Genomic DNA, 24,247 nt, shown 5'->3' on the forward strand with positions numbered 1-24,247 from the left:
ACACCTTAATATTAAGCCACAATGTGCTCTACTTTTGACCAAAGCCCTATAGGCACTCTGGGAAAATCCACCCATCAGCCTGGCATGATTTGCTGTTCTCCACTGACACCCAGAGCTATCACCTCAATGCCACTAACAGGCTAGCACACACAGAAACCACACACACACAGTCAGCATGACACACAGTGTAATCAAAAGAGATGGAAATGTCTGATAACCATAAAAGAGGATGAACAGTGAAAGAATGAAGCAACTTTACTATGTAAATCAGAACAGCTGTCTTTTCTATTTTCTTTGGCTGAAAGTACATGACTGAAAGGTCAGAAAAATATGTTCAGAGGGTGATGTCCCCTTCTCCTTTGGCCTTGTGGGTAATTGGACTGTATGGCCACACATTGTCCCCGCACATTGTCTCTATACCGGTACCCCCCTGTATATAGTTTCGCTATTGTTATTTTACTGCTGCTCTTTAATTACTTGTTACATCTATTTCTTATCTGTATTTTTTTTAACTGCATTGTTGGTTAGGGGCACGTAAGTAAGCATTTCACTGTAATGTCTACACCTGCTGTATTCGGCGCATGTGACTAATAAAATTTGATAGCTGCCACATCTCTCAGTGCACCTGCTTTTATTCTGACTATGTTTTACATTTTACATTTAAGTCATTTAGCAGACGCTCTTATCCAGAGCGACTTACAAACTATGTGATTGAATAAGTATGCATAATTGACATGGTTAGGGCTACATTTTTCAGTGAGCTACTTTAACTTTGCCAGGGACAAAATATAGCCTAATTAGAAATGAAGAGCCTCAAACACAGATCACCTTTACAACCCTGGACGTAAAACACAACCGCTGAATAGCAGAGCTAGGGAGGTTTCATGGCCATACCATAGAGATACATTAAATGATCAAAAGTATGTTCAAACATACGTTGTGTGTGTGTGTGTGTGTGTGTGTGTGTGTGTGTGTGTGTGTGTGTGTGTGTGTGTGTGTGTTTTTAGAGGTTGCAACATTGTATATAAGCATGAGCAGCACCATTGAAGTCATCTCAATTTTGAAGAAGATTAATTTTCTTCTTCTTCTTCTACTACATGCATTCTGCCACCTATAGTGTGTTTAAAAATGTTTAAAGCTAAGGTTGACAATTTACTGCCACCTGCAGTTATGGAATGTTTTCTCGTGAGTAATAATTAATTGGCTGATCCCTCCTGATGACCTGGATGGAATTATGTGATCCTTCCTTAACCCATAGGAAGTCCCACCCAGTTAAATACTTTGGAATGGGGTAAGTCCTCAATAGCGCTGTCCATGCTAAAACAGGCTTTTGGGCCGTAAAGTCCTCTCTGTGGGTCATATTTACATTTTAGTCATTTTAGTAGACGCTCTCATCCAGAGTGTCTAACAGTTAGTGCGTTAATCTTAAAATATCTTGGTGGGTCAACCACATATCACCGTCATCGTAAGAAACATTTTCCTTAATAATTAGTCAGAGCTAGTAAGGTGGGAAATAAGTCAAGTGCAAGTGTTCGGCCAAGAGACCAGAGGTGGCAGAACAGAGTGCTCGGGTTGGTATGGAAGGTTTGAGCATTGCCTGAAAGTACTGAAGGGAGGGGCACTTCAAATCAAATCACTTTCTCTCGATGCTCTGCAGGCAAGTACCATGGTCTTGTAATGGTTACGAGCTTCAACTGGAGTGTGAGGAACAGTGCTCTTGATAAGTTGCAGTTGTCCAGACTGGAGATAACAAGTACCTGAATTGGGACCTGTGCCGCTTCCTGTGTGAGGTAAGATCGTACTCCACGGACGTTGTAGAGCATGAACCCGCAGGTGTGAATCACTGCTTTGAAGTTTCCAGGGTCACGTCAAGGTTCTATGCACTCTGGGAGGGGGACACCATGGAGTTGTCAACTGTGATGGAGAGGGCTTGGAGCGGGCAGGCCTTCCCCGGGAGGAAGAGCAGCTCAGTCTTGTCAAGGTTGAGCTTGAGGTGGTGGGCTGACATCCAAGCTGAGATATCTGCCCCGGCACGCAGAGATGCGTGTCGCCACCTGGGTGTCAGAAGGGGAAGGAGAAAAGTAATTGAGTGTCATCCGCATAGCAGTGATAGGAGAGACCATGACCGAGCCGAGTGAATTGGTGTGTAAAAGGGAAGAGGGCCTAGAACCGAGCCCTGGGGGACACCAGTAGTGAGAGTAGGACACACTCTCCACAAACACACTCTCCACGTCACTTGGTAGGAGCTGCCTGCCAGGTAGAATGCAATCCAATAGGGTGCAGAGCCAGAGACACCCAGCCCTGAGAGGGTAGAGGAGGATATGATGGTTCACGATGTTGAATGCAGCGGACAGATCGAGGAGGATTTGAACAGAGGAGAGAGTCAGCTTTGGCAGTGGAGAGCCTCCATGACACAGAGAAGAGCAGTCTCGGTGACCCGTTATTAAGCCTGACTGCTTAGGGTGAAGAAGATCGTTCTGAGAGTGATAGAGAGTTGGTCAGAGACAGCACGCTCAAGTGTTTTGGAAATAAAAGAAAGGGATACTGGTCTGTAGTTTTTGACATCAGGGGAGTTGAGTTGTTTTCTTGAGGGGGGGGAGCAACTGGGGACATTTTGAAGTCAGAGGGTCAGGGATGAGTTGATGAGTGAAGTGAGTAATGGGAGAAGGTCTCCTGAGATGGTCTAGAGAAAGGAGGAGGGGATAGGGTTGAGAGGGCTGGTTGTCGGGCGGCCAGACCTCCCTTGCAGCATGATTTCATCTAGAGAGAGAGGCGAGAAAGAGGTCAAGGCGTAGGGTAGTTGTGTGTGAGTTGGATCAGTGGACTCAATAGACCTTTACTTTACAGCACCATATTTATTTCATTTAAACTAGTGTCAGATAGTGGGAAAATAGGATGAGGAAACCTATATTTGTCCAATTCTAATTTCCCAGTGCTGTGAGAAGCAGCTTGATGTTTTGCGAAATCAGAAAACAAACGTATGAAATAGAACTTCATTTGAAAAAAATACAGCAGTCAATATAAGGATAGTGGAGTCACCAAAATAAATAAACCCTAGGTATCTGAGTGTGTCTCGACTATCTGGTTCCCCAGTTAAATGTAGGTTAAAAGGCTGTTTTCACAGACGGGATCAGGTGTCACATCTAGAGGGCAAGGCCTTGTCAACAGACAGACACCGCGACAGGCTGAGAAGGCTGCTTTTCTGTTTTGCTGTCAGACTGTGGTCGTAACCTGTGTTTCCTCCTTTCTTTATCCTTTTATCTATCCATGTACCTGACCGTCCTGTAAAAGAGGGACTCGTTTATTCACTGCACCCTCTCTAAAAGCAGGCAATACCAACTAAAGGCGGAACTTTGTCTATGAGAGAGGACGGGAAAGAGGGATGAGTAATGATGAAAAATACAAACTTATTTGTCCTAAATTACTATTCTGTCAATCAGATTGGATTTGGATTTACAAATCAGAAAGCCCCTGTGCAGATAGTCTTCAGGGGAACATGTGTCACTGTAGGCTAGGTGTGGATGTTGTTCCATTATTAAGTGTATTTGGGCAGTTTCTCCCATTCTTCTCTGCAGATGCTCTCAAGCTCTGTCAGGTTGGATGGGGAGAGTTGCTGCACAGCTATTTTCAGGTATCTCCAGAGATGTTTGATCGGGTTCAAGTTTAGCTTTTGGCTTGACCACGCAAGGACATTCAGACAGAGACTTGTCCCAAAGCCTCTCCTGCGCCGTCTTGTCTGTGTGCTTAGGGTTGTTGTCCTGTTGGAAGGTGAACCTTAACCTGCTTCAGAGCGCAAAGGACTGGGGCTATCATCAAGGATCTCTCTGTACTTGCTCCGTTCATCTTTGCCTCAAGCCTGACTAGTCTCCCAGTCCCTGGTGCTGAAAAACATCCTAACAGCATGATGCTGCCACTATCATGCTTCTCCGTAGGGATGGTGCCAGGTTTCCTCCAGATGTGACGCTTGGAATTCAGGCTAAAGAGTTCAATCCTGTTTCTCATGGTCTGAGTATTTAGGTGCCTTTTGGCAAACTCCAAGCAGGCTGTCATGTGCCTTTTACTGTGGAGTGGCTTCCGTCTGGCCACTATACCATAAAGGCCTGATTGGTGGAGTGCTGCAGAGATGGGTGAACCTTCAAGAAGGGCAATCATCTCCACAGAGAAACTCTAAAGCTCTGTCAGAGTGACCATCGGGCTCTTGGTCTCCTCCCTGACCAAGGCCCTTCTCCTCCGATTGCTCAGTTTGGCCAGCTCTAGGAAGAGTCTTGGTGGTTCCAAACTTCTTCCATTTAAGATTGATGGAGGATACTGTGTTCTTGGGGACCTTCAATGCTGGAGAAATGTTTTGGTACCCTTCCCCAGATCTGTGCCTCAACATAAATCTGTCTGAGCTATACGGACAATTCCTTCAACCACGTGGCTTGGTTTTTGCTCTGAAATGCACTGTCAGTTGTGGGACCTTATATAGACAGGCGTATGCCTTTCCAAATCATGTCCAATCAATTGAATTTACCACAGGTTGACTCCAATCAAATTGTTGAAGCATCTCATGGATGATCAATGTTAACAGGATGCACCTGAGCTCAATTTCGAGTCTCATAGCAAAGGGTCTGAATACTTATTTAAAATCAGGTATTTCAGTTTATTAAAAAATTGCAAACATTTCTAAAAACCTGTTTTTACTTCATTATGGGATATTGTGTGTAAATTGATGAGGAAAATGTTTTATTTAATCCATTTTAGAATAAGGATATAACGTAACAAAATGTGGAAAAAGTCAAGCGGCCAGAATACGGAAAATGCACTTTGATAGTAAGTTATTCTGATTCTAGTCCAACAAATTACTACGTCATAGAAATTACAACACTAGCATTAATTTCACACAGTATACATTTCAGTTCCCTATTTTATGAAATGAGTCCTACAACCATCCAGAAATTATACATTCCATGATATCTAACAACTCATTAACTAAGACCCTCTCTATAAGCGACTTAACAGCCTTGTACTTGTTTGGCCGTGACACTTTAATTTTAATCACCACTTAATTTCCAAAAGGTTGACCAATTAAAATCACTGCCATAAAACCTACACCGTTCAGTAATCAGCTCAAGATGTGTTATCTACATGGGAGGGGGGAGAGAACATGCTTGAGCCAGCATATCCAGAGACAGAGAGAGATACAGAGAGAGATACAGAAAGACCGGGAGGGAGAGACCGAGAGAGAAAGACAGGGGAAGAGAAAGAGAGAGGGAGAAAGACAGCGAGAGAGCAGAGAGAGCGCTACAGACATGCTCAACTTGAACTCCTGATTTATTTATGTTTTTAGAATGAGATAAGCACTCGATTCTAAAAATAAAGACAACTGATGAACAAGAACTCTATTCAATCAGAATAGAAAAATAAGTAGCTTTGCGCCCCAAATTGAGAATTTTGACTCTCGCTAGCTAGCTACACAACAAAAACCTAGCCAGCAGGCTAACAAGCTAGCCAGAAAAATTGAGCTAGAACAAATTTAGCAAGGGGAGTTGATACTACATCAAACGACCAAACTGAGTGAGTAAACCAAAAAAAGAGAACGGACTCTAACGTATGTTCTGTTTTTTATGTGTGAAGAATTGTTCACCCTTGTTGCTGGTTTTTGAGCTAAATTAGAGTTAGCTAGCAACAGACAAACAAAACATGTTGCCACGGCAACAGTGCAGCAGAACAGATCAGCAGCAGCAGTAGTAGCAGAGTCCCCAGGCACCGTGTCCCCACTCCCCATCAGCGCTGAGACCATTCTCTACCCTCCAGAGGCCAAAAATGACAACGAGGAAAGCTTTTAAACAGAACCTTCTAAAGGGGAGGTAAAAAACCCTTTTCATAGACGTCTACAAAAACAGTGATGTGAGTAATCTCATCTTTCTCACTGACCAGCCAAATACATGGAGCTCAGCAGTCTGCCCATCCATAAAGAGAAAATCTGTAATGGGTGAAAGGCTGAAAGTCAAAAGAGACAGATGACCCTGACAGCACCATAATAACAATCAACTTTTACAAGACTGGGACTGTCATGGTGCAAGGTAGCCTTAGGCTGTTTGAAACAGACTTTCAGACCATTAAGGAGAGAGCAGAGAGAGAGAGGACACCACCAATGACATGCCCTCCCACAAGACAAACTCCACTATCCCCACCCAAAAAGGCACATCAAGCACAGTGGAGAACACGCCCCAGGAGGAGAGCGACCCCCTCAGTGCAGAGCAGGCTCAGGCCCTCCCCACCACCATGGCTGCCATGAAGGATGAGTTCACCAAACTGGAGGGGGGGGTTGTCCTGCTCAGCGAGAGCTTGAGGCAAACGGCAAAACAGACATCCATACCTTAGAGGAGCTCCTAACCTAGGTGCAGCCAGAGCAGGACAGCAGCCTTGCAACACAGCTGATAGAGGTTCAGCAAGAGAGAGATGGACTCGCAAGAACTGGCTGATATAACAAAGGAGGTGAGCTCCAAAAAGACAGGCAGAGCAGTAATAATGAACTGACCACACTAAGAGAGGAGCTGCAGGAGAGAAAGACAACAGAGGACAGGCTGCAGGAGCAGTTAGATCACCACTTTATGAACTGGCCTCACACAGCAGAGGAGCCCAACTCAACCAGCCAGGCTTCCCCAGCCCTGCCTGCTGCACACCTCCCCCAAACCACAAAACAGCCTCCCACACCCCAGCTCCAACACCCACCAGCCCCTCACTCCAAAACTACTGGACCAATGGAGACTCATTGTCTACAGCTCCCTCGAAACCCCGTCCTTCATGGAAAAATTATGCCAAAACTCACAATCGAAAAGACTGGCGGTGAAAGAAAAGAAACAGACATCGAAAGCAAAGATACGAGTAGCGTAACCAAAAGGTAGTACATGCAGGCAAGAGCGTAGGCAAAATGTATTCAATAGGATTGTTTGCTGGGAAAGTTTAACCAAAAACTATTTTTGCATTCGTTTTCAAATATATATTTTTTTATCATTTGTCAAAGTGTTTGCTCTCGCTTTAAAATGATTTGCTTACAAGTTTTTGGGTTTCTGAGGTCTTATTTTTGTTTACAATTGTTTGGTTTTTGATTTCAACATCCATTATTTCACCAGTCCTCAAAAATATGTTTTACATTCAACTTAATTTTTCATGTTCACAATTTCATTTTGAATTCAATACATATGGCGTGAAATTGACCCCATACTCAACAGGCCTATAGATGGAGTGCAAACAGTATAGAAATCGATCAAAAAGCAATTAGTAGCCAAAAGATCTCAAAGTAGCCAAAAGATCAATCTCTCCTGGACAAATGTTTTGCCTTAACATTGTGGAAACTGAAAATGTGGCCGTTTAGAACATGAACTTTATATTTGACAAATTAGCCTTCTTGGCTAATCTAAAGAAACATACGAACAAACCAAAACAATAAGACAATGAAAAATGGTTTGATGATTGCAAAAATCTAAAAGTCATTGACAAATATATCTAATCAAAAATACAGAGGCCCAGACAACACAAAAGTACACCTTCATTATGGGGAAACACTGAAGCAATATAAAACACACCCTAAGAACGAAAAAGGAACACCACATTAGAAATAATCTGGATGTAATTGAGGAATCAATAGAATCAAACCACTTCTGGGAGAATTTGAATAATTAAACAAACCTCGTCATGAGGGATTTGGCTATCCACAAATGGGGATATGTGGAGGAATCACTTTGCAAACCTCTACAGCATTATAACAAGAGCCCAGCACAAATATATATATAAATAAGAAAAATGAGTCTTTCACTGCTGATTTCAAGGATTATCAGAATCCTGTGGATACCCCAATTACAGAAAAATAATTATTGGAAAAACTATGCACTCTCCAACCCAAAAAGGACTGTGTTGCTGATGGTATTTTAAATAAAATGATCAAATATACATTTCACAAATTCAAATTGGCTGTACTCAAACTCTTCAACAGTTTTGGTATTTTCCCCAATATTTGGAACCAAAGATTGATCACACCAATCTATAAAAATAGAGACAAATTTGACCCAAATAATTAGAGGAATGTGTGTTAACAGCAACTTGGGGAAAATTCTCTGCAGTATCATACATAGCAAACTACATCATTTCCTCGATGAAAACAACATCCTAAGCAGAATCCAGATTGGATTTTCTTTTTTTTTAGTCCTACAACAGACCACATTTACACCCTCCACACTAATTGAAAAACAAGTAAACCAAAACAAAGTCAAAATCTACTTGTGTTTTGTAGACTTCAAGAAGGCATTTGATTAAATTTGACAAAGGTATTTTTTATAAACTAATATAAAGTGGTATTGGAGGGAAAACATGTTATAAAAACAATGTCTAAGGCACTGCATCGCAGTGTTAGCCGTGTCACTAGAGATTCTGGGTTCGAGTCCAGGCTCTGTCACAGCCGGGCACGACCGGGAGATCCACGAGGTGGTGCACAATTAACCCTGATGACGCTGGGCCAGGGGAGGGTTTGGCCGGCAGGGATGTTCTTGTCCCATCGCGCACGAGCGACTCCTGTGACGGGCCGGGCCCAATGCATGCTGACACGGTTGCCAGGTGAACGGTGTTTCCTCCGACACATTGGTGCGGCTGGCTTCAGGGTTAAGTGGCCGTTGTGTCAAGAAGCAGTGTGGCTTGTTTCGGGGGACGTACGGCTCTCGACCTTTGCCTCTCCCAAATCCGTACGGGAGTTGCAGCGATGGCACAAGCCCACCACATGGATACCACAAAATTGGGGAGAAAAAGGGATAAAAAATATATATTTAAAATGAATATGCGTATCTAGGACTAAATATCAGCAACACAGGTAGCTTTCACATGGCTGTGAATGAGCTGAGAGACAAAGCAAGACGAGCATTCTATGCCATTAAAAGGAACATTAAAATCTGGCTCAACTTTCCAATCAGTTATAGAACCAGGTCATCAAAAATGAGGACCAAGACACTCCTCATATTAATTAAAATGCCTTTATTTGTATGGCATGTTCAGTAGAAAAAGTTTTAAAAATCATGGCCTTTGTACTCCCTGAAGTTTTAAAAATCCAACGCATTTTGGCTGCATGGCCTTCGTACTCCCTGACGAAGGCCATGCAGCCTAAACACGTTGGATAAAAAAAAAAAACTTTGTTTCTATTGATAAGGAAATTTACATGTTTAAAGTAATGACTAAATAATTCCACCCTGAAACGTAATTAACGATGTGAAATGTATTAGAATTATTAGACTATGTGAAATGTATTAGGGCAGCCTAGTGGTTAAAGCATTGGACTAGATAACGAAATGTTGCAAGTTCGAATCTCCGAGCTGACAAGGTACAAACCTGTCATTCTGAACAAGGCAGTTAACCCACTGTTCCTAGGCCATCATTGAAAATGAGAATGTGTTCTTAACCGACCTGCCTAGTTAAAATAAAAAAATGGAGACTATAATCGAATAATGTATGGTTGAGACAAGTTAAAGACTGCTCACATTTTGGTTGACTTTAGAAGTCATTTAAGTCTACTGAATTGAGAGCCCGACAGACAGAGACAGAGAAATAGCATTGGTCTACACTTGACAAAGGAATAGCTAACTGGCCACCAGGCATTGTTCAATTATCATGCTTTTTTTTTTTTTTTACATCACACAAACCACTAGTGTTACACAGACAGGACGTTAAGATGCAGACACTTGACTTTCGCCTACGGCTGTAAAGATAGACTTGTCAAACGCTCATTAATAGCAGTGTCTGTGAGCTAGAGAAAGACTGACTGAGCATGGGAAGTGTGAGTCATTATCAAGTCAGGAACAGGCCTTTAATGGATCAATCTCCACCATCTCCAGGAGTAACAACTGCTGCTGTAGGTAGAAGCCGAGAGAACAGACAGACCTGGGGAAACTTCGAAAAACAAAGAGTGGTGGATGGATATTGTTATTTTTATCATTCTATTGTCTTTCCCTCCATCCCTTGGGAGTCAGTGCTGTTTGTTCTCTTTCCTTCAACCATCTCTCTGGCTGAGCTCTGAGACTGAATTCCCTGTGCTGGTGTAATGAGACACTCCAGCAGGCTGGCTACAGTGAGAGGAGGAAGCAGGCCAGAGGTTGGACAGCAGATACTGTAACTGTACATAATTGGGTAAAAAGCACATCATCTTGTACATGTTAAGAAGGAAATATACTGTAGCAAGCCATACTAAGCAAGCCAACATTTAACAATGTTGACATACAGTAGCAATAGTTTCTAAACAATTTAGCTCACTGGCATTACAAATCAATGAGTAAACAGAGCTTAAGCAATAGTAGTAGAGCAATAGCTATACATGTTTAAAAGGCTGTGAAAACGTGATTTTCCTTTGTTTTATATACATTTCCACACTGAGGTTGGAATAATACTGTGTTATTGTGAAAATGATAATGTACATTTAGTGTAAGAGCTGTTTGAAAAGACAGCCTGAAATTTCAGCCTCTTTTGGTGGGATGGATTTTTGGCCTGCCTGATGTCACCCGGTGGTAAATTAGTTAGACTAATAAGAGAGATCCAAACCTCTGCCAAAAACAGCCAGTTTTCAGTTTTCCCCACTCAGACCATTCCCAGACTTGCTTGAGAAATTGCTCTTTGCTATGGAGCTATTTTTGTTTCGTTTTCACCGTTTTAATTGAAAACAATCATTAAGGTACTTAATTGTTACCCAGAAATGATTTGATATTGAGATACAAATGGCTGCATTGTACCTTTAAAGAAGTCTCTTACATTGCAGAACTTCGTACAGAGTCGTACAGAAAAGCTGTGATTGTACCCAAGTTTGATCACATGCACATCATTTAGTTATTTCCATTTTTCTGACAGGCCAGTACTTATGCGTCAGAAGGTAATATCAATTAAGTTCCTCAATATTCCTTAGTAGGAAACACTAGGGAAATTAAAATGGAGCATTTGAAGTGCCAGCTGAGACTTTTAAATTAGCCTTGTAAAGGATTCATGGGACACTTTATAACTCCGGCAGGCTGGCATCATTTAAAACAGAAGAAACAAAAGTCAGCCATGCATGGAGGGAAAAACCCCCCAGGGGGAGGGAAGTACAACAACCTGAAACAACCAAACTACCATCTGCTACTGTTTGCATAGGTTTAATAGCGTCGTTTTTATTAATGTAATGTTCAAAACAGTCTTTTCCTTCTGACTGTGTTCATATCAAAAGGAGAACAACAGGCTTTGTTTTTAGTGTTGTAACCTCATCAAGTCGGGCTTGATCCTTCTTATAGCTCAGACACACGGGTAGGATTGTCAAGGATTGTACTGCCTGCCGACAGTACTTAGCACCCCTGAACAGTGTCGGCAGTCAATCTCTGTTGTGTTCACACAGCAAAGACCTTGAAGTCATCAGCCACTCAGCCAAACCAGAAGCTGGCAGTAGCAGTGTTTGGCAATGTATGTCCATGTGTGTTGCTTTATGGTCTAGTCAATGTTAGCAAGCTAACTGTTAGCAAGCTAAGCTAATATTGCTATTGTTGTAGAAGGCGCATGTTAATACTAGCTAGCTAGCTAATAAGTTAGTGCACATCACATTATCAAAAAACAAAAAAACACAAGATGTAAATACTTAATATAGAAAAAAATATGGTTGAAAGCTGCTTGCTTAGCGAGTACCACTTCCTCCTGATATCGGCTCACACGAGGCTCAAACACAGGACCTCTGCCTAGCTTGCACACATGACAGCCCACCTGAAGCGTCTTACCAGTTGGCGCTACATGAGAAGCTGGCAATTTGGGAGCGCAGGCTGGGTAGTAAGTTTCACACATCCCTATGTTCTACATTCACCTCTCACACTTACTCAACAGCGACCCCACCGTTGAGCTGAGAGCAACTGCATATCCGAGTCACAACTGTAAGGGTTGTCACGCTGCTTGCTTAGGGAGTACCACTACCTCCCGATTCGGCTAACCCCGAGGCTCGAACCCAGGACCTCCGCACTCCAACCAAACTGAGTGTGAATGAATTTGAGCAAGTGTCCAGCACTGCTCAGAGCCCTCGACTGGCAAATATCGATTTCTCAAGAGCAATGATTATGGCACACCGTTGATTCTGTTATGAAACAGAGAGAGTCCACAGAGAAATCAAAAACCAACAGAAGACGTAATAACCTTTCGGAACAATACAGACCAAATCGAAATAACATAAGATTTGTTGTCAGCGGGCATCTAATATAATCTAATATACACTGCTCAAAAAAATAAAGGGAACACTTAAACAACACAATGTAACTCCAAGTCAATCCCACTTCTGTGAAATCAAACTGTCCACTGAGGAAGCAACACTGATTGACAATACATTTCACATGCTGTTGTGCAAATGGAATAGACAACAGGTGGAAATTATAGGCAATTAGCAAGACATCCCCAATAAAGGAGTGGTTCTGCAGGTGGGGACCACAGACCACTTCTCAGTTCCTCAGTTCTTCTCAGTGCTTACTGGCTGATGTTTTGGTCACTTTTGAATGCTGGTGGTGCTTTCACTCTAGTTGTAGCATGAGACGGAGTCTACAACCCACACAAGTGGCTCAGGTAGTGCAGCTCATCCAGGATGGCACATCAATGCGAGCTGTGGCAAGATGGTTTGCTGTGTCTGTCAGCGTAGTTTCCATAGCATGGAGGCGCTACCAGGAGACAGGCCAGTACATCAGGAGACGTGGAGGAGGCCGTAGGTACCGAGATGAGATCCTCAGACCCCTTGTGAGACCATATGCTGGTGCGGTTGGCCCTGGGATCCTCCTAATGCAAGACAATGCTCGACCTCATGTGGCTACAGTGTGTCAGCAGTTCCTGCAAGAGGAAGGCATTGATGCTATGGACTGGCCCGCCCGTTCCACCTGACCTGAATCCAATTGAGCACATCTGGGACATCAAGTCTCGCTCCATCCACCAACGCCACGTTGCACCACAGACTGTCCAGGAGTTGGCGGATGCTTTAGTCCAGGTCTGGGAGGAGATCCCTCAGGAGACCATCCGCCACCTCATCAGGAGCATGCCCAGGCGTTGTAGGGAGATCATATAGGCACGTGGAGGCCAAACACACACTACTGAGCCTCCTTTTGACTTGTTTTAAGGACATTACATCAAAGTTGAATCAGCCTGTAGTGTGGTTTTCAACTTTAATTTTAAGTGTGACTCCATGGGTTGATAAATTTGATTTCCATTGATAATTTGTGTGTGACTTTGTTGTCCTCACATTCAACTATGTAAAGAAAAAAGTATTTAATAAGAATATTTCATTCATTCAGATCTAGGATGTGTTATTTTAGTGTTCCCTTTATTTTTTTGAGCAGTATAGTTACACGGGTCTTTACTGGTCTAAACCACTTTGCTCCAACTCATGTTCCTTTCAACAAAGCTTCATCATTTCTTTAATGAGCCACAGAATTCCCAAAGAAAATGTGCAACTTTTTACATGGGCATTCATCCTTTTAGCTATTCATCTTTTTAAATGGAGAGAAACACCAATGGCTTGGCATAATGTTTTTTTCCAAAGGTTTCTTTGGTTTTGATCATTTGAAGAAGACTTTGCTGAGAGGACATATTGTATTTCCCAGTAATTTCCCAGTCTTGATTAGACAAACCCCAGAAGGGTCTAAAAATCAAGTGTTGCTGACTCAAGACCACCGCTGTCTGGTCAATAATAATGTTGCCTCGATCCAGCATTCCCCGTATAAACTGAGTAAATGTGAGATTACAGAGTCTGGCAATGCAGGATATAATACTGTTCTGTAACAATAATAATAAATGTTCTTCACTGGGTAAAAAACAAAACAAACCAATAACAGACTGCATTCATGTCGTTACACATCATACCATGGTAGGTCAACACTGTGGTGTCCTGTAACACAATGATAGGCCTAGAAGTGTAAAAAGCTACTGCAGTACAGTGGAAAAACACATTGGTCTCTTGATCAAATGTGGGGACTGGAGAGCATAACACTGTATAAAGTGAAACTTGACAACCCTTTAAATGAATATGTACTTGTATTTCCATATTCAGTTTGATAGATCTGTATGATCATTTCGGAATGGCTCGAGGTATCCTCACAAGAGGCTTGCTGATGCATCACAAACCAGACGGTCTGATCTGCCTATAAATCTGTTGACCGATTCCCACAAGAGCCTGTCAACATCAGAACACTGTATCCCCTAGCTGCAGCTTGTCACACACACACAGAGAGACAGAGGGACGGAGGGATAGATGGAGGGGAGAGGGAGGAGAGGGTTGAAATGTGAGGAGAAGGACAGAGGCGGGAGGCGTAATGGAGGAGGAGGAAGAAAGCCTGTCGCATCTGACAGAAGACTTTATCTCTCAGGGATGTGTGAAGAAGCAGGGTATGAGATCAGAGCAGCACCCTGAGGCCTGACCCCCAACCAGACCCTGACCTCAAGACCCTGCAGCAGCACACCGTGGCAGTGGCAAGGCCAGGAGAGATGGCGCGCAAGCTGGACCTGTCGGGCCTGACAGACGACAAGGCGGAGCACGTGCTGAAGGTGGTGCAGATGTCTGACATCCGCACAGTCTGACTAGGCTGAAGAGACAGTCACGTCTTAGCCCCCTTTAAATCCAGCAGGATCAGCACAAATATCTTTCCCGAAACATCTTTACTCAAACTCACATAGTTATCTGAACGATTTTGATAACATGGCTATCAGCTAAAAAGAAACTCTTCTCCATTGGAGAAGTGTATTAACTTTCGTAAGGGGAATCGTATACCAGGTAGTCCTGGGGGCACTAAATGTTCAGTAATTTAATTTGTGTTTGAGTTGTAAATTGACACAGGAATAAAACATTTTCCGAAAACATGGTACACTTCAATTATCAGACCAGCAAATCCCATTTTTCATACAGTTCCCTCCCCCTCCTCACCTGAGCCTGTCCTCCTCCTTCTTCCTCAGCTTCATGTCTCTCTGCACCACCTTCAGCACATGCTCCGCCTCGTCGTCCGTCAGGCCCGACAGGTCCAGCTTGCGCCCCATCTCTCCTGGCCTTGCCACCGCCGCGGGGTGCTGCTGCAGGGGGGAGCACAGAGAGAGTAGAGGAGAGGGTCCATAACTGTGTCTATAAAGACTCTCTCTACTGAACAAAAACAAACTTAACATGTAAAGTGTCGGTCCCATGCTTCATGAGCTGAAATAAAAAGAACCAAGAAAATATTCCATATGTACAAAAAGCTTACAATGCACCCGGAAAGTATTCAGACAGTTGAATTTTTCAATATTTTTTTAAGTTACAGCCTTATTCTAAAATGTATAAAATACTTCTTTCCCCCTCTATCTACCCACAATAACGAAGTGAAAACAAGTTTAGAAATTTTTGCAAATGTATTTTAACTCAAAACAAATTAAGTGGCCCAGCCAGAGCCCGAACTTGAACCCTATCAAACACCTATGGAGAGACATGAAAATAGCAGTGTAGCGACGCTCCCCATCCAACCTGACAGAGCTTGAGAGGACCTGCAGAGAAGAATGGGAAAAACTCTCCAAATGCAGGTGTGCCAACCTTGTAGCGTCATTCCCAAGAAGACTCGAGGCTGTAATCACTGCCAAAAGGTGCTTCAGCAAAGTACTGAGTAAGGTGTCTAAAAACATGTGTAAATTATGTATTGCAGTTGCTAACATTTCTAAAAACCTGTTTCGGCTTTGTCATTATGGGGTATTGTGTGTAGATTGATAAGGGATTTTTTTATTTTATTCATTTTAGAACAAGGCTGTAAAGTAACAAAATGTGGAAAAAGTAAAAGGGGTCTGAATACACTGTATTTCTCTAAAATACTATGTACACATTGGTTTACATCTGTTAGTGAGCATTTCTTCTTTGCCAAGATAAATCATACAGGTGTGGGATATCAAGAAGCTGATTATATAGCATGACCATTACACAGGTGCACCTTGTGCTGGGTACAATAAAAGGCCACTCTAAAATGTGCGGTTTTGTCATACAACACAATGCCACCAAATGTCTCAAGTTGAGGGAGCGTGCCATTGACATGCTGACTGCAGGAATGTCCACCAGAGCTGTTGCCAGAGAATAAGCCACCTCCAACATAATTTTAAAGAATTTTGCAGTACATCCAACCGGCCTCACAACCGCAGACCACGCATAACACAACAGCCTAGGACCTTCACATCCGGCTTCTTCACCTGCGAGATGATCTGAAACCAGCCACCCGGACAGCTGGTGAAACTGAGGAGTATTTTTGACTGTAATAAAGCCCTTTTGTGGGGAGAAACTAATTCTGATTGGCTGGTCCTGACTGTGCCCCTGCCCACTCATAAGAAATCCATAGATTAGGGCCTAATTCATTTAATTTCAATTGATTTATTTCCTTATATGATCTGTAGCTCAGTAAAATCGTTGAAATGCGTTTATATTTTCTGTTCAGAATACATTCCATTTCCAGCATTTTTGTATTGTAGTGTATACGAATTTCCATGTAAATGAACAATAAAGTAACTGCGTCTTACATGCATACGAGTGTGGATGCAGCACATCCCTATTGAGTGAAATGAGAGAGGATGGAAAGAGAATGGTGAATCATAAGCTCAGAGAATTATGCGCTCTGTGATTGACCTTGCCTCATCCTCAGAATCCTTTTGACAAGGATGGACGGAAGTAGTAGGCGTCATATTCAGTTGTTTCATACCAGGAAGGTGAGTTGCCTTTTGTTATGTCAAATCTAATTGGTAATCAATTTCCAATTTCATACTGTATGTTGAAAACACATCTCGGTTTTCAGTCAGCTTATGAGATATAGATATATATATATATACATAATAGATGAAGAACACATAAGGCCACAAACACAGTGTCACGTTCTCAGCAGCTTCAGTGTGGGGGGAGCAGAGAAATCTTTCAGGCTGGGTCTCAGTAAGCTGCTATGGTTCAGCTTAAATGCATAATGATGCCATTCACAAGACAGCCCACTCTGGCTTAGACATATGAGAGCACTTCAAGACCGCCATCTCTGACTGTCCACAGGGGGAAAGTATCCTGGCATTACTGGATGGGATTTCAGCATTTCACATTCTATTGTATATCGCACTCTTGAGGCTGCAATACCCTGCCTTGTATTTCCTTGTATTTCTGCCTGACTAAGGAACAACTGCTTTCTGGACACACATTCTAATAATACTTTGAGTCTTTCTCAGTTGCACAAAAGAGGCTTCAAGGCACCCTGTGGTACAATACCTGTGTCCCTACTGATAAAAATGATCCTGGTGATGAGAGAGAGAGAGGAGAATACAGCACAAGGCCATCGCCCCGTCCTACCCCTGGCTCTGCCGCTGGACTCCCTGGAGTTGATTGCTCTGTCGCCGACGTACGGTAGGAAAAGAGGAACAAGCTATTTATTGTACTGCATCTGCCTTTGGCTCAGGCGTTTTGGGAGGGCCATGGCGGTAGGCAGGTAGTACAGGCCTAGGGTGCATCCCAAATGGCACCCTATTCCCTATATATGACACTCCTTTTGACCAGCACCCATAGGGCCTTGCTCAAATGTAGTGCACTATATTAGGGAATAGGGTGCAATTTGGGGCCAACAAATGTATAGACTAGTGGAGGGAAAATGTATCATTACTCCAAACCCACAGGAGGAGGCAGTTATTCAGTCATGCTTTTTATAGTCATGTCAAGGACAGGGGTGGAGGGCATCAATTATGCCTCTGTGTGTGTGTACGTGTACACAGTGTGTCTGCATCCGCTCGCCAGGGTGACTCAGAGATTTAGGCTCCGTGGCAGCCAACGTTCCCCACAAGACTGTTTTCATTGATGATGCATTCCCTATTACACGTGCACGCATGTCCACACACACCCTCCCGGGCAGATGTCACCACATTTGTGTCACACACTGTCAATAACACACCCACTATCCCACAACCTAAAACAATAGCACAAATTAGGCTTGGATCAGCCTGAATGCAGCAGCACAGCAGGATGTGTAGATTATACAGGTTGCATCCCAAATAGGCTCTGGTCAAATGTAGTGCACTATATAGGGTGCTATTTTGGGATGCAGCACCAAACTGTGCTGATCTGCTACGGTGTTTGGAAATTGTGTCGACATCGTTTCTGTCTTCTAAAATGGGTATAGCCTATCCTTCAAGACACATGTTCACTCCCAGAAACTAGTTATATCGATTTCAAAGAGCTAAGATAGATAGCTCTTTTAACTCGTACTGTGCACCAAAAAAGATACTGTTGCATTAAAGCATGGATCGTTAGTAAGTGAGTCACTGCAAGCTCTAGTGAATGAAAATAACAACTCATAACAGATGTCATGTGACTCATGTCCACAAAACACAGGGAATCAGACAGCCCCATTCAGAGTGCCTCCACTCCGGATTGAGGTTTTCCCTAGGTACAGATCTAGGATCAGCTTCTCATTCCCAAATCCTGATCTTAACCATTAGTGGGGGAAATGCAGGACTGAGCCCAGATCAGCGTCTAGGGTCAACATCACCCTACTGCCCTAGATGAGATTGCTATGCTAATCCATCACCACTGCTTAACTCGGACTGAAGAGTCATCAACACATACACTATCAATCCCACAATGCAAAGCTCCTCTTCATTATATAGTGTTTCGCCCGATGCTTTCTCTTTACGTAAACAAACCATGCTTGTTGTTGCCCAGGTTTGACGTCACTGCTCTTGTGAGTGAGTAAATTATGGCTACTGTACGAGTATTGAGAGAACAGGCATTGGGATTATGTAACATAGCAGCAACCAGGACATGACAATGGTTGGATAGAGGATGGACAGGAGAATGAAAGTCCTGTATCTCAGCTAAGGATGTTCAAGATAGAATGGACTCCCTATTTTTCACAGACAGAATTACACACACTCAAATGGAAAATACAAACATACTGTACATGGATGCACACACACAAAATTATATTAGGCACATATCTATATTAGTTTAATCTGTACCATAACACACACACAGTGACATCCTTACTGCATGTATAGCAGGGGTGTAAAACTAATTTAGTCCCGGGGGCAGCATTCTGTCTTCGACGAGGTCCGGAGGGCCGCACTGAAAATTGGTAGTGCACTATTCTCTGCCGTCAAACATTCATCGTTTTGGAAATGTGTTACGCTCTCCGGCTGTCTAGCTATCAATTCAGTGATTATTAGCGAGCTGGTCAAGAAACTATGGATGTAGGTCCATTATCACTTCTACACGTTTCTTTCCCCCTTACAGTAATGGTGTCAACGCAACCCGGCTCGGGCTTCACAGCAGATGGATACATGAAAAGCAGACCCGTGTGTGTGTGTGAGCTCAAAATGCAGCAGCAGCCAAGCGCTAAATTAACTGCTTGTTTTAGCCTCTTCGAGGCCAGCTTAAGGATCAGTGCTCAGCCTTAACCAGGAGGGAGAGAACGGCTCTCACGGTCTACGTCTTAAAATGGCACCCCTATGGTCAAAGGTAGTGCACTGTTGGAGTGAACAGGGTGCCATTTGGGACACCTCCACAGAGTGACTAAGGACATTTTCTATTCTAAAAACGCATCTTATATGAATAAAATGAATGAACTTATCCACTTGAGGTTTACTCGTTGGCGTGCTGTAGGGCCTACGATGTGTGACGCATAGCATGGCTCTCTGCTAATTAGGGTGAATGCTGGAGATAGAGGGTGTGAAAACCATTTAAATAGATCATAGATGATACTCCATACTGGCGCTGTCACTTTGCAAAAGGGGCACCTAAAGCACAAGAACAGATTAACTGGATTTGAAAGTCCACCAAGTCTCTTCAAAAAGTGTCCCATTTATCTGGCATAATTGCCTTTGCTTGTGTCTATTTGGCCATTTGTCTTGTCTGACTAATGTGTCAGGAAGCAGACCGTTTCCAATCCTCCTAAGGGCTTAGAAGTAACTAGGGGAGAATCTCAAGTGCATACTCCTCGCATCCTCTCTCCTCAACTCCTTCTCAAAACCCATTGGATGAAAACACCAGCGGTCCCTCCCCGCTGACCTTCTCCTCCAATGGGTTTTGAGAAGGAGGCAAGAAGAGAGGACAGGACACGAGGAGTAAGAATTTGAGATTCTCCCTAGGACTATCTGTCAGGAGTGGCCTCCATTCTGGGGCTTCACCCCCAACACCTGGTCATTTGTGACTGTCAGTCATCTTGTTATCACACCCCGCACCTGCCTCCCAATTACCACCCTCTAGTTGGTGCCAAAGTGAGAATATGCTGCATTGTATTCACAACCTGCTGGCACTGCAGCATCTAACGGTTTCTGTGAATAAATTACTGTGTAACTGTGCTGATGAACAGTGTTGTGTATTCATGGATGCCAAGGGAAGCCAGGCTACCAACCCAAAAAATGACCAAGAAAATAACAAATAATTTATCCTTCATCTCGCTGTGTTTTCATAATTTTCCTTCAATTCGCAAGAGGCTGAATGTATCTCACTGGAAAAAGCCCCCCGAGCGAGCAAAATAGTCCCCCCTGTCTCTGTATGTAAAGGCCATCTATCATAAAGAAGATGTTGTTGACACCTGTAGCATTGAATGCAAGGGAAGCCAGTGAGCATTTGGCCTCCCTTGATAAAAAGTATAAAATAAAAGCCAATCAGCATTGAGCTAAACTGAGTGAGCTCAATTGTGAATGGTCCTGGCCCACCTCAAAAAAATTCTCAAGTTTGGATTTGACTTCAATCCTATCAGATCGCATCAAGAGAAATACATAATTGACAGAAACAACTTGAATTGTTCCATCTCGTCGTGTTGTCCTCTGGTGGCTGGCTAGCTAAAATGGTTCCTTTCCTAAATTAGCCATGGATGGAGATAGGGATTTGGACTTGTGGTTTTACTCAATTCTCCGTACTGGCCAATGATTATAATGGGGATTCTAATCCAACCATAAATTCATACATTGTGCTCCTGGACTTAGAGAACGGAAGAAGCTAGATGTAGAAGGCTAATGTTAACTAGCTAACATTGTCCATGAAAGGTCTTGTTCTAAGTGGCGCAGCGGTCTAAGGCACTGCATCTCAGTGCTAAAGGTGTCACTACAGACACCCTGGTTCGAATCCGGGCTGTATCACATCCGGCCGTGATTGGGAGTCCCATAGGGCGGCGCACAATTGGCCCAGCATCATTCGGGTTTAGCAGTGTAGGCCTTCATTGTAAATAAGAATGTTCTTAACTGACTTGCCTAGTTAAATTTTAAAAAGTTAGGCGAGCAAGCATTTTAGCCTAAGGCAACAAAAAAATAAAAGCATGTACTGTATGACAGATTCATCGACCGTTTCGTCGACATGAAAAGAGAGGAGCATAGCATTGGTGTTTCGCCACAAGTAGGGTGTTTAATCTACTTGCAAGAACGCATGCACGCACACACAAATCAGAACTATGGCCAACCACATTATATTTATCTTAAATTGATTGAACTAAATCGTTTCTGGTATCTTTTAGTTGTCGCAGAATTTATGAGACTAAGCATTGATGATTTGATGATTTTGAAAAGTTGAAGTTGAAATGGTAGCTGGAATAGTGGAGGCAGCTCCTGTGTTCTCGAAGACTTGCGGTAACTCTCCGTGGTTCGAAATCAATTGGTAAATCAAGTCCGAAAAGTTTGGAAACATTACAGTAACTTGTCTGCCAATGCTGTAGGTCATGGAACTGTCTGTTACATGCAATATCCTTTGTGTACTTCACTGGACAGAGGTTGCGATTTCTTCTTATTGTCTCAGCCTTAGGCCTATATATCATGGTCGCAAGGCATAATTATGAACTAGCAGGTCCTAGAGCAAACAATGCAATTATCACAACACATAGGTTGTAATATGGCTTTTTTTTCTGGCTTGGCTTCCCCAGTCATTCTACCCACGCACCACTACGACACAAAAACACCTCTCACCAAATGGATGTGAAATAAAATTGAGACTGGTTCCTAGAATGTTAACAAACATCACACAGGTGTATTAGATCATAGACAACTACACAATGTGGTATGTTAATGTGAACTATTGTGGGTAGCCAAATGTAGGATATTGTTGAATTTAAAGACAGGTGCAGTAGTATATGACCTGTTTATTTTGATGAGTTATTCCTTTGTCATCTTGTGTCCATGAAATAATAACTCTTGAGCATTTTGTAGTTTGTATTGTCACAGTCAACCCTTGCACACATCACACTGCTGGTCAACAGGTGAGAGCAATTGGTGTCAGTCAAGGCATCACAGACAGCATGCTTGTTTTGCTTATATTTAGGCTCCGAATAGAAATGATGCATCATGGGATATAACGTTACAGTACTGAAACAAATGCCATCAGTCCCCCAGTCCAGACTTGCCCCCTAAGGGTATGACTGCAAGCCACCACTTTTTGGCAGCCCGACATTCTTCCTCTGATTTAAATCCCCACAACCCACTCTCGTGACTTACGCTCACACATTCTCCAGCATATTCATTCATCTCCATTGTTTTTTGACCTAGGCCTAATCCTTCTTGCTCGGTCAGAGGTATCCAAACACTTGTTTACCTATATAGCCCTGCATATATATACCTGCATCATGAAATTGACAATGTTGAGACTGATATGTCCCATTCACACCAATTTGCAGGTCGCATTGCATGAAGGAGATTCTATGTACATTGGCATTTAAACCACAGTGTTATCTACACAAATCAGATCGAACCTCCCTAACTGGGCACACACTGGTTAAATAAACGTCGATTCCACTTAATTTCATTGAAATTATGTTAGACATTGAATTGACGTCTGTGCACTGTGGGTCATGAAATCAATTGTTGCAGTCCAGCCTATCCATCCCCCGTTCTGACTGCCACGTTTGCAATGTTTTATTTAAACAGGATTGTCAATGAGAAGATGGCATGCATCAACATCAGTGATCAACATGCATAACAGGTGTTGCTGATAAACAAACGAATGTGGTGAGTGGACGTCGGTCCCCGCTATGTGTTCTTGTTACCTTTATCATAAAACACACAATCATCTATAGACTCATTGAAAAAGACATTCAACATTTTAATATCTGTCCTGTCCATATGGTTAGGCTATAACGAGGTAAACAAACGTTTAGATAGATACTTGTCATGATTTCTGCCTATTTCTCAACAAGGACAAAGTTAATTTAAATCTTGCATCGTTGAATTCTTACATTTTGGTCAATGCTATTTGTGATGATATCGCAAAGGTAGACTATAATAAATGATAAGTTAATGTGATAATCGACCACTTACACGAGCGCCGGATGACCGCCAGCTACAGCCTCCAAACAGAGGGCTCTCCCGGACACACAACGTGGAAGGAAGCGTTCAGATAAACGGACAGGTGTAAACTTCCTTTAGATGAGTCTCAGATACTTTGACAGCCTTGTCTTCAGGTTATTTTCCCCACGCAGCGGTTGCAGCAGGCACCATTGAGGAGTCACGGGGTTTGAGTTACAGAGGGAGGGCGCAGACGGGCGATGTGCGGATTTAACGCTACATATCTTTGTTCTCCTTGTTGATAATTATACTGTTCAATTTCTATTCAAATCTGTGTAGCATAGGCTACAATTGGAAAGATAGCAAGGCGAGCCTCACTTTCGGTGTCTCTGTCAGACAACGTCGTGAGATCCAGCTGCTGATTCCATCTCTGTCAACACCTGGGCATCCAGTGGGACAGCCAATGGGAGAGCCGCAAGCCAACACCGCTACTCTTTTCTCGAAGAAGCATTGCGCGCCCCGCTACCGCAGAATTAACTCGCGCGATGCATACATTCACAAGGCCACCGACACTTTGTCTTCGGTCAGTGCTATCCGGGTCCTTGGAATGTCCCTCCCCCCATTGAAGTTGACATGTAAACGTTTAATTAAGGTAAGGATTTGGTAAGGGTTTTGGTTAAGGTTGTAGGAACTGTAGAACTGTAGGATAAATAAATGGGGCATATATGCAGACAATGAAAGCTCTTACAATATTCAAATATTACATTTCTCCAAAATAGGTTAAAGGCTACATGTGCACCACCAAGTCAGAACAGTTGGCAAAATTAAGAGGTGAAAATAGACCAAATTATTAGGGTGAGGCACATGGGCAACTAACAGCTTACTACACAACATACACTTAGTATTACTTTCTTAACTACAGTATACATATCTCCCTGGCATATTATAATTTATGCAGATGCATACAATACATTTTTGGACTCACATTGTTGTGCTGTGCTCACTTGAACAGGAA

At 42.9% G+C, this 24,247-nt stretch overlaps 1 protein-coding gene across 1 annotated transcript in view; it reads right to left on the reverse strand.

Annotated features, from left to right (window-relative positions):
* The window catches only part of LOC135522584 (rab effector MyRIP-like), a 168,746-nt gene extending 145,113 nt beyond the window's left edge, over positions 1-23,633 (reverse strand). Inside the window, exons 1-2 of the mRNA XM_064948986.1 lie at positions 23,266-23,633; positions 14,921-15,063 (exon numbers count right to left, since the gene is read on the reverse strand). Of these exons, the coding sequence (XP_064805058.1) occupies positions 14,921-15,030 (110 nt within the window). The 5' untranslated portion in view covers positions 15,031-15,063; positions 23,266-23,633. The remainder of the gene's footprint in view (positions 1-14,920; positions 15,064-23,265) is intronic.
* Between the last annotated feature and the right edge of the window lie 614 nt (positions 23,634-24,247).

This window comes from Oncorhynchus masou, chromosome 30, assembly GCF_036934945.1.
Source record: "Oncorhynchus masou masou isolate Uvic2021 chromosome 30, UVic_Omas_1.1, whole genome shotgun sequence".
Taxonomy (NCBI): Eukaryota; Metazoa; Chordata; class Actinopteri; order Salmoniformes; family Salmonidae; genus Oncorhynchus; species Oncorhynchus masou.